General features: G+C 51.6%; 1 protein-coding gene across 1 annotated transcript in view; it reads left to right on the forward strand.

Moving 5' to 3' along the window:
* LOC119105616 (coiled-coil domain-containing protein CG32809) overlaps positions 1 to 11,046 on the forward strand; it is a 31,350-nt gene extending 20,304 nt beyond the window's left edge. Inside the window, exons 14-15 of the mRNA XM_037229075.1 lie at positions 10,429 to 10,539; positions 11,026 to 11,046. Coding sequence (XP_037084970.1) covers positions 10,429 to 10,539; positions 11,026 to 11,046 — 132 coding nt within the window. The remainder of the gene's footprint in view (positions 1 to 10,428; positions 10,540 to 11,025) is intronic.
* Positions 11,047 to 11,549: the final 503 nt, after the last annotated feature.

The following is an 11,549-nucleotide window of genomic DNA, read 5'->3' on the forward strand; positions in this document are numbered from 1 at the left end:
CTAACGGCGATACTGTGATTGGTGGCGCACCCACTCAATCGCAAAACCACGCGCTGTCACTGATAAGCCGAATGCAGGTGAGACTGCTGTGCATTGTAAGACCTATCTTGCAATAGATTCGCGAGACCGGCGTACTCATGAATCATGCAGCTTTTAGCATGTAGCCCGTCCTGAGAGATGTAGCTCACCAGCGCTGAAAGAACGCGCCCCTTCCAAGTCAATATGTACCTTCTGGCAATTGGCATGCTCGGCGACTCTGACGTCACTAGCACCGTCTACATGAAGGGTTAGAAATATCTCAAAATTGTCACAAAAAGTTCGACAAACCAAACATCGCACTGCCCAGCGCCACCATGTCATTTACAGATGTTTTACTAGCTGTACCTTTCTCACAGCGGTGCAGCCCTTCTCCCCCCATCCCCTATTAGCGCCAGCAGTCGAATACAAGCACCGGAACGGCACAAACGCCTGCCCGCGCCGTGCAGTGTCTCAGTACGCGGAATGCTGGAAGATACGCGGCCTCACACGCCCCACGACTCCCCGTTTGCTGCTACCAATCAGCGCTGAGCGCTCCATGACTCCCCGTCCGCGGTAACCAGTCAACGCTGAGCGCCCGCGATTCCCCGTCCGCGGTAACCAATCAACGCTGAGCGCCTACGACTCCCCGTCCGTGGTGACCAATCAACGCTGAGCGCTCCACGACCCCCCGTCCGCGGTAACCAATCAACGCTGAGCGCCCACGACTCCCCGTCCGTGGTGACCAGTCAACGCTGAGCGCTCCACGACTCCCCGTCCGCGGTAACCAATCAACGCTGAGCGCCCACGACTCCCCGTCCGTGGTGACCAATCAACGCTGAGCGCCCACGACTCCCCGTCCGTGGTGACCAATCAACGCTGAGCGCTCCACGACTCCCCGTCCGCGATAACCAATCAACGCTGAGCTAGCTGTGCGCTTATTCAGTCAACCAGTCTACGTGGAGTATAAAGTCGCGGGTTTTGGAAGGCTTGATTAAAATAGCAGGGGCGGCTGTTTCGAAAGCCGCTACGCAGCCGCCATGTAAATTGTCAAAGCCTGGCACGAATTCTGGCCAAGAGGCACATTATCCATGCTCGCAAGTGGCGTGCAATTTTCCCGAACTGAATTCAAATGTCTTGAACTATAAATGATACGATGTCTTTGACGTCAAAACTCCGTTATATTCTGACCTGGTTTGCACTATTTCACAGCGGTTTCAAACCCTTGGAGCGTTGCCTTAGATTTTCTGCAAGCCGGTAACAGCTCATCACCCTATATAAATGGGGCTATTGCGACAACATGGTAGTGCTGGGAAATGCGGCGGCGAGAGCCCGCCTCAATCCGAGCGACCGAGCTCCCTTAGTGGTATCGCCTCCTCCCCGCCGCTCTCTGTTCTCTCTGTCTCCCTTTCTCTGTCCGTTTCTAGCTTTGTAGTTCTTTCTAGCTTTTCGTTTTCTGCCTCCCTCACTCGCACACACCATGTACAGTTCCCTTCTATAGAGGTGCCGTACGGGGCTCTGCACTCCCTTCAAGCGAGTACAGAACTCCCCGAGTACAGAAAACTCCCCTGTTGGCTATAGATCAGTGTTTTCATCGCATGTTTACAACAGAGACTGTGCAAGCATAAGCTAATACACTTTTAGTATGGATTAAAGTGAACAGACGATAATGCGATTGCAGCAAACGTTAGCGTACTCGATGCGTATTTCTATACACTTTTGAGCTGCTGTTTTCTAAGATCTGGCAACAAATTTTCTCTTTCATATGCTTGTTTGCACAGCACCTGTTGACGAGATAGTGTATGTATACAGACGTGTGCACCATGTGGGTGATTTTTGTGACCATGGAAGCCGCTGAATTTTTTACCACTAGTTAACAGTAGTTTTCCGTATTGTAGAGGCTGAAGCATCAGTGGCGACAGAGTTCTCTGTTCAAGGAGAGAATCACCGGCAACGAGTAAATGGTCCAGTTTTGCTATTCGTGTCGCTAGTGGCTCAACCCATTTATTCCATGTTTTGATCCACCAGTGTTTAGTTGTAGATCTGTGTTCAGTATTTTCTATGTGGCAGTGCGCATGGCAACAGCTCCTAGTAGCGCTGGAGGCACTGTCGTATAGTTTTCAGCTGGCTTCGGCGCGCGTTTGGCCACGTAGAACGGCTTCCCGCGGCGCCAGGCCTGTGTCGGCTTGCTATCCGCTGGCGTGTCACCCCGATATCCATTTAATCGCTGTCTAGCAGGGCCGTTGGCAGTTGTACGGTTTGCATTTTTCTCTGAGTATCCGGATAGCCAGGCAGCTTGGCTCGGAAGAGCTCGGACTCGGACCTTGCTAGCTCTCCAGCCCCGGCTGACGCTGACACCGATCCGGCGCTCTATCCGGATAGCCGGCAGCTTGGCTCGGAGAGCTCGGACTCGGACCTTGCCAGCTCCCCAGCCCCGGCTGACGCTGACACCGATCCGGCGCTCTATCCGGATAGCCGGCAGCTTGGCTCGGAGAGCTCGGACTCGGACCTTGCTAGCTCTCCAGTCTCGGCTGACGCTGGCACCGATCCGGCGCTCTATCCGGATAGCCGGCAGCTTGGCTCGGAGAGCTCAGACTCGGACCTTGCTAGCTCTCCAGTCTCGGCTGACGCTGGCGCCGACCCAGCGCTCTACGCTTCTTTCACACAAGCACTCCATGGGAACCTCGATCAAGGGGGCTACTTTGCTATCGCTTATCTTACACACATATGTGCTCCTGTTGAACGAATGGTCTCATCTTCTTGCACGATGATGTTTTCATACGGCTGTTCGCGGCTGTTTAAATATGAATAGAATGCTCTGCACGTGCACAAGAGCAATAAAACGCTGGACTAACCTGTCGGAAGCAAGTGCTTGCTCTGCTTTGTCCCACGTCGTGGTAACCGAACAGTGGATCACCATGCTAAATCGCTATGTCCACCATGCGGTGTAACCATGTCACCAATCCACTCCCACCTCACCCCAAATCCCTGCAACACCCTGACATAACGGGAGGATGCTGCAGTCGTGACCCATGATAGGTGGTTGCCCCCGCCTCCCCCCCCCCCCCTGATCACCTGCACAACCCTTATGTGGATCCCCTGCGTGGGGTAAGTTTTGATGTCCTAGGGAGCCTAGGATGTCCGCAGCATCGCTCCATCTTTGCCCCACCCTTAATCCCATAGCTTGGATGTGGTCATTGATGACCGAAAGCGTTCTCACCTTAACAAATAAAAGCAACAAGTATGTTTTCATTGTGCATTGTTAATGCCAGCCAGTATCAAATTGTTTGCTGCTTCGAGACACTGCCATTTCGCCGCACAAAATCACAGGCTGAGCACAGGGCTTCACGAAGGTTGATGCGCTTCAAAATTTACAAGTTATCACACAATACATCCGTAAGTACTCACCGCTTGGGATGGCACAGTGGCAGTGGTAACATGGACATAAATGTCCACGATTGATTCAGGAAAGGTTTATCGTACGCTGGTGTGCATCTACGTGTGGAACGGGACCCCTGTTAACATAAGCCCAAATCATTATCAGTGGAGCTAAGCTGGAATGTATGAACAACAAAATCTTTCTAGCATTGAGAGGCAGATCGCTTGCCAGGTCTCTGGGACAAGTAACTCCCTACACCCGGCCTGTGGCCTCGTGCAAAACGACGTCGGACGTCTTCAAACGTGCTGACTTGGCAAACTGTCTTTCAGAGGAGTAGTTTCCTATGCAGCTGGTGGTGGGGGGGGGGGGGGGAGTGGGGGGGCGGGTGTGCGGAACTCGCCCAAGTTTGGGAAGAAATTGAACCACAGCCAGGAAGAAGCCAGTGTACTAGCGTATTTTGGGGTAGGTTGTATCTCTTTCACTTTTCGTCCCCTAAGTATTTTGCGAAACTGCGCTCCTGTGTATAATCCTCCGCTAGCCATGTGTAAGTTCTTCCACGATCGTATTAACTGTTCATTGAAGGGAATATTCCACATTTAAAGATGTTGCGGCAAATAGCAATAGTTCACTTATCAGCAAATATGTTTCCCATTACGTCATCTTTTGACTGTGTCATATGTATGTATCTTACGCCACATTGATTGAGAGCCGACTGACCACCGCCATATCTAGAAATCCCGCTCACAAACGCCAGTTATGAATGCTTTGACAATAATATTGTGCTTGGCCTTAGCCGTCGCATAGCCAGTGGAGTGGTAATATTTTTACGTCATTTTAGGGTCATGGATGTCTGGATGACCTTGAAATAGTCTCCTCGAAATGGCCTGCATATCCTTGCGGCATGTAATTAAGAAACCAGAGCGGTTTATACACCAAGAAGGGCAGGACTGTGAAATGCACCGAATGAACTTCAAGATGGCCATTTCAGTTACAAAAAAACGTACAAATGTGGAACAACACGCCCTTTAAAGGGATGTTTCACATCTGAAGATCATGAACCAAGCATCCGACGTGATAAGATAAGCTCACTTATAACTGTTGGTATGCTTTTAAGCATAGAGGCCTGCTCTAAACATCGCAAGTCTCTGTTTAATTAATATGCTCCTCGGTACGTCATTGTTTGATTACGTCATCGTACCTTGCTCAACATTGATCGAGATCCAGTTGGCGGTCGTGATACCTGGAAATCGTGCTCACGAACACCGGACATGAACGCCTCGACCATTATATTTCTTTTGGCTCTGAATGCCGCATGGCTTATGGAACGGCATGATTATAAATTATGTTATTATGATGTCATGAGTACCAATGTGACGCTGAAACACTCTCTTCAAAATACTTTCCCCATTTTTGCGGGGATGCAGCTCAGAAACTAGAGGTATCTAGGTCTTAAGTAGGGAAGGATCGTGAACTGTACCAAGAGTATGCCAATTGTAACTGTGTAACTGAACTGTACCTTCATAATGGCTATTTCGGTGCAAAATCATATATAGATGTAGAAAACCCCCTTTAACACCTATCCCAGTGACCGGTTGAATATGACGCGTTCAAGTGAAGCTGGGGGTTAATAAGTTCCTCTGTAATCTAAAAAAAGCTGGAGGCACATAATTCTAGAATTAAATAGGGCTTTATGTGAGCCCATTGGCGTCGAATTTGTAGGTCCCTAGGTTATGGCATTCCGGTCACATGAGGTCCAACAGGGCCATACTCAGGATCGGTGTCCGAAGTCCCATCAGACATCATCACGCAGCCAGCTATAATCTAGACGCATTTTCCAAGCAAGAGCCACTCTTGGTCGCATCAGGTCAGTGGCCTACTCTGACATTTAAAAGATCAGAATAAACCAGAACCTTTGATAACGGTTTAATATTTAAATTCGGAACCAGCATCATGATCCAACCTAGGTGGCATGCTCTTCAAAGCAACGGGTTGATCGTGGCCATTTAAGTTCAGTGACCTGTCCCGTCCTTCATGGCGTCAAAAAAGGACACCTTTTTCACGCCACTGTGATCAGGGAATTCGGAATGAGAGCAAAAAGATAAATCTTACAGTGGGTCTTGCCGTCAAAACTCTGGTTTGACCTTGATTCCAACTTGACCTTGACCTTTGTCCCTAACTTGAGGTCACGTAAGCTGTTAAGTGCATTTGCGAGGAGCCTTACGCATACAGATAAAACAATGGTAATGGCCTTTGAACCACCGGAAAAACCAAAAGGATGGAGATGTAGATACGTTGATATTTCGGCAAAATGCTTTACCGAAACGAGCAGCAGAAGTGACTTCTGCTATTTTGCTTAACTTCTGCTATTCGTTTTGATAAGGGTATGTTGCCGAAATATCAACACATCTATATCTCCATTTCCTTGGTTTTTCTTGAGGAACAAGGCTATCACCACTGTCTTATTTAACTTAATGCCAATGGAAGTAGCCAATAGAAGTAGCAGTGTACTCCAAGTTTCAATTGTCTTATAGTCGAAGAAACCGCCCCAAAGCTTTGATACTCCGTGCATGCTTTTCTCTTGATCAGTATACTTATCAATTAGCTTTATCTGCTGGGCCGACGCTCGCGCAGTGTGATGCTTCAATGCGTGCGATTCCCCGCGATGAGTAGACTGTGTGAGCAAGGATCGCATTGCAGCGTGTAGGTTTGCAATGGCTGGCTGGTTGATGCATTCATTGCACCATGGAATTATGTATACGGTGAGAGCTGTGGCGGTACGGGTAAACCGCCTGTACCGTCCGAATAAACCCATCTGAACCGATTGTGCAAATTGGTCTATACTGTCCGTACAAATCCGTCTGTGCTGTCCGTACAAATCCGTCTGTGCCGTCCGTACAAATCCGTCCGTGATGTCCGTACAAATCCGTCTGTGATGTCCGTACAAATCAGTCTGTGCTGCCCGTACAAACCCGTCTGTGCTGTCCTTACAAATCCGTCTGTGCTGTCCGTACAAATCCGTCTGTGTGGCCTGCATACCCCGTGCTGTCGACGACTTAAATGCCAGACTAAGTTGTTAACGTGTGTCCCGCATGACAAGCTTTTAAATCAGATTGACAATGTAAGTTCTTAATCAATTTGATAACGCCGGTCATCTTTGGGTAGCTGAACACGCATGCCATTCGGCAGGCGCGGCACGGACTAGGCATTGTTTTTCTGCGCCCTCGTTCGTTCCTGAAAAAATTTGACGCACGTGCTGTAGCACTGCTCGGTTCGCCTTACGTGTAAAAGTGAGAGTTAATTACGACAAACGATCATGTTGACATCCAGTTAAAACCCCGCGCATGATAACGCAGTGAATATATATGGGCAGCACTAGATAATACGGCTTATCCGGTGCGATCGATGCATTTCACAATGCGGCAATGCGGTAGTAAGTGTATGTCCAGGGTGCACAGAAGGTGAGGAGCACGTAACAAATAGATTCGGCTGCTAAAATATTTTTTAGACTACTGAGATATACAAGTATATCTATTCATCTTCTGCCCTTCATCAACTCAACAGCAAACACAATTGCATGTATTCGTTCAACATGCCCATCAGGCAGGGGACTTATTTAATGCCAAATCTCAAAAGCACGAAACCAAGATAAAGAGGAGCCCAACCTGTTGTTTTTCGTGAGATCTCAAAATAGCCGGCAGCCTTTGCTACGGAAGGTTTTTCACTCTCTCCTTTTCATCATTACCTGTTGTGAAGTTGGTCTCGTGGGACCAAATCATAATGCACCTCGACGCGAAGTGAAGACTCAGCCATGCTGATGGAATGCGAACGCCCCCGGACTCAAATTTGCGGAATATTTTCATAGATATGATGGGCATTGAGTGAGTTTCGTTCCTATTTATCCTTATTTTGGTGCGCATTAGATTTGGTACCAAATTGCCCTTGGCACGCTAGCATTATGAAATAGGCACTTGATTTGGCACCAAATTTAAAGCAAAAAAAAAAACGCATCGTGCCGTACGCATGTGGCACGATCCAGCATGTAATGTTCTCTAACGACACGGTGAGAGGACAGCCAAAATCCAGGTGTCGGTGAGCTGTCCAGTACGCCTATGAGCGACATACACCTCTTCAACTTGGAAATGGAATGGTTTCGCGCAGTGCAATGTTGACTGCAGTGCACAAACCAGGCGGCGCTCATGTGCTTAGATCCCGACCGACATCCATTTGGTTGGTTTTTAACTGTAACTGAGCCTTCTGCGGAATTGCGATCAAGTGCCAAGTTTCAAAAAGTCAGAGGGCGTTTGTGCACGAGGTGACATCAAAAAGACTACACCAATTTATAAAGTTGAACTTTGCACCTGCTGATCTCGTTGCCGACACCGTGTGCGCTCGCGCGCACAAACAAGCAAGAACACATGCACAACACATAGTGACGGAGAAGAGGTGATGTTGTTGGTTTATACATGATAGAGGCTCATCATCAACAGGCCAGCAATAATTAAAGTCATTGGCCGAGGATTTCATGTAATGATACATTCCTTTCAGCTCCGTGGTGTGTGACACTTGAACCGTGGTACCTCGCCCTAGTTAATGGCAAACGGTGTGGCACCTGGCCCCAGTCTATGGCAAACGGTGTGGTACCTGGCCCCAGTCTATGGCAAACGGTGTGGTACCTGGCCCCAGCCAATGGCAAACGGTGTGGTACCTGGCCCCAGTCAGTGGCCAACGGTGTGGTACCTGGCCCCAGTCAGTGGCCAACGGTGTGGTACCTGGCCCCAGTCAGTGGCCAACGGTGTGGTACCTGGCCCCAGCCAATGGCAAACGGTGTGCAGCTGATGCAGATGAAAGCCCTGTTTGCGCTTGCAGAGTTGGGACTTTAGCTTGTGTGCATGGGCCACAGCTGCTTCCGAGGTGGGCGGACGGGGGCGCCCTCCCTTTATTTGGGTGAATGCTGACTCGCACCGTTCTGCGGCGGGCGTCACTGGATCCGTCGCGTCGTGGCGTGGCTCCGCTGGGCAGTGGCTGGCCTCTTGAAGGCTTACACTGAGCTATGCCCTTCGTTTGACAGGCGTCCGGGGAAGACGCTGCGCACATTGTCTGAACAGGTCAGCAGTACGACACGCCCCGGTAGTTGCCACTCTGCGGGCGCCGCCTAACCACGGCCGCCAGGTGGCTGGCCCTGCTCCCGCCGCCGGTGGTCCCCACGCCAGACAGTGCATGCCAGCCCCCTGCCCCCGAGGCGCTGCCATACAGTCAGAGCCCTGGCCCCCAAGTGGTTTAGAGATAGTTGCTGTTAGCTGGCGTTTCTTTTTAGCAGCTTTGGTCGGCAGCTGCATGATGCTGTAGAATCGGAAATTGTTTCCAGCCCGGTATGCCAGAGCAGGGACGTTACACGCACTATAACGTGGACATGTATACGGGCGTCCGCGTCACTGAGGTCAAGCATGCTACTGCACCCTGTGCCATATGATCCAGGCATCGGCTTCGTTGGAACGTATGCTTAATTGCTAGAACAGATTTTCTGAAGCTGTACAGTTCCCTGTTAATCATCGATTGTGCAATACGAAGATCTGCCACGAGCTACAATGTCATCATGGGCTTATACCAACGATATTTTTGGTCATACCGTGGGATCTGGTAGCAAGAATATTGTACAGCTGGCTCCATTAGTTTTCCTTTGATTTATCTGCAACGTTGACATAGCGTCTACACAGCAAATAATCTCCTCTATCGGTGTTTGCATATTTTTTATCCCGCCTCACATGTGGCCTCCGGAGTCGGTGGCAGAATTAAAAGTAAATGCCAACCAAATGAGTATGACAGCGCCTCGTCGCGTGACGTTGTGCAGAGGGCACCATCAGAAAGATGGCATAAATTGATGGAACAGAAACTGTGCGTTTACGGACATCACAAGTGCTTTGGTGGCTGCAAAAAGTTCTTGGTGGCTCCAGAAAGAAATATGCTGGGAGGGTTTTTCATGCATCGTGCATTTTCATGCATCATGCACGGCTTTGTCCAAGGGCCTAGGTGCTATGGCCCATGGGTCATCATCATGTGATGTTAACGAGCAATTGATAAAGGAAATGTTAAAATCCATAACGATATGTCAACCAACGTATATGGAGCTTTTGATTAAGCATGAAGTCTTAGTGTGTTCGGCACAAGTTGTACCACGTCTGAGATTGGGGTAGGGGGGGGGGGATCAAATTGGAATTGAGCGTGGGATCAAGCTGGAGTCTGGGAGGGAAAGCCTGGTCTGAAATTAGTGTTTTGAATCGTCAACGCGAAAATACATGCATAGTACGGGCAAAACTGGATAGGGAAAATCTATTTGAGGAAATGGGGAGACATAGTCCCCGCCCATCTAGTGGCTACACTCATGACCTTTGTATACATTTTTTTTACTTTCTCAATCGCATTTAGGTTGCGTGTGTCGTCCGATTGTACTTAGTGATCAGTGATTTTGTTCTTAACCTAAGTTGGTAACGTTATATGAAATTTTCACAACGAGCAGTAAAGCCTCGGAGAGGGCAATGATGATACCTGTCGCCACAACCAAGGTTGTTTCGCTTGCATGCGTGCAGACCCAAGGAGCCCACCCCGATTATGTTAGGTGGGAAGCAAACCTACCCACTCCGCGTAGCCCCACGCGCCTTGTCATTCGAACGGATGGCGAGCTGATGCATGCACAAGCTCGCTGCGCGTGTGCTGCCTTTACGTGACGAGCAGTGGTGGAAGCTGCCATACCCGCGAGTCTCATCATTGTTGCTGTGTAAAGCGGCTAGATGCCGCCGACTTTGTGTACGACGTGCCGAGCTCCTCCATGGTAGAGACGCCGGGTTTAATAGACCTGAACCAGGCTACGTTAGCCTGGTTCACAGCGTGCCCTAAACCCAACTCATCAGCGCTTATCTACCCGCCGTGCCGCTCTGGCTGCGGCGCGCAGGTCAGCGGTCGCCTCGCGCTGCGGCGTCACTGTAGCTCACGTGAACAACGCGCCGGCACGACTGACCGATGTTCGGGCGGTGTTGCAGCTACCGTCCGCCGCCGCCGCCGCGGGCCACCAGTCTGCCGCCGCCGCTGGAGCGGCAGCGCTCGACGCCGCGCCCCGAAACCCCCTCGATGCCCTTCTGAGTGAGCTGGAGGCGAGCGGGCCGGCGCCGGCCGCCGGCCCGCCGCCGCCGGCTGCCGAGGAGGCCAGCGCGTCGCCGCCGCCGCCCCCGCCGCCACTGCCGCCGCCGCCACCACCCAGAACGTCGTCGCGGCCGGCCGGCGGCCGGCTGGAGTCAGCGCCTCTGATGCGGGCCAGCTCGGCGCCGCTGGCTCGGTGCACGCTTGCGCTGAGCGACGAGAACCTGCGCCGCGACGCCGCCTCCTCTAACTCCAGCAGCAGCGAGAGCGTCAGCTCGCAGCGGCCGGCCGACCCGGCCGCGCTCGACGAGCGCGAGCTCGAGCTACGCCGCAAGCAGGCGGCGCTGCAGCAGCAGTACGCCCGGCTGCAGGCCATGCACAGCGCCGCGCCGCGGCAGCCGGCCGCACCAGCGCTTCGCGGGCCGCCGCTGGAGGCCACGCCGGAGGCGGCGACGGACGCGGCTGCCCAGCACCGCACCTGAGACCGGCTCTGTGCATAGGCAGCGGCCGTGCTGTGTTGACGACTGTCGAGGCTCTTCGCCGGTCAGCCGGCCAGTTTGCTCAAAGGCCAGCGATGCAGTCTGTGCCATATCCCGGCCCATCGACCGGACATTGTTGAGGGCGTGACCGCCAGGCGGCGCGCGAGGACGCCTGCAGGCGGGAAGTGGGAGGCTAACCAGCCTCGTACGCAGGGTGTCCTTGCTCATGTTCCACCCCACACACCACCCTTGATATTGGTTGATTGACGGGACCCACTCAGCTTGAGCGCAGCCTTAAGATTCCCATTCAGTGCCAACGCGCTTCTTCCTCCCTGTAACGAGAGAGCGAGAGCAAGAGCGAGAGCGGAGAGAGAGAGAGAGAGAGAGAGAGAGAGAGAGAGAGAGAGAGAGAGAGAGAGAGAGAGAGAGAGAGAGAGAGAGAGAGAGAGAGAGAGAGAGAGAGAGAGAGAGAGAGGGAGGAGTGTGTGTGTTATGTGTGGTGTGTGTGTGTGTGTGTGTGTGTGTGTGTGTGTGTGTGGTGTGTG

This window comes from Pollicipes pollicipes, unplaced genomic scaffold (genome assembly GCF_011947565.3).
Source record: "Pollicipes pollicipes isolate AB1234 unplaced genomic scaffold, Ppol_2.1 Scaffold_6138;HRSCAF=7277_pilon_pilon_pilon, whole genome shotgun sequence".
NCBI classification, from domain to species: Eukaryota; Metazoa; Arthropoda; class Thecostraca; order Pollicipedomorpha; family Pollicipedidae; genus Pollicipes; species Pollicipes pollicipes.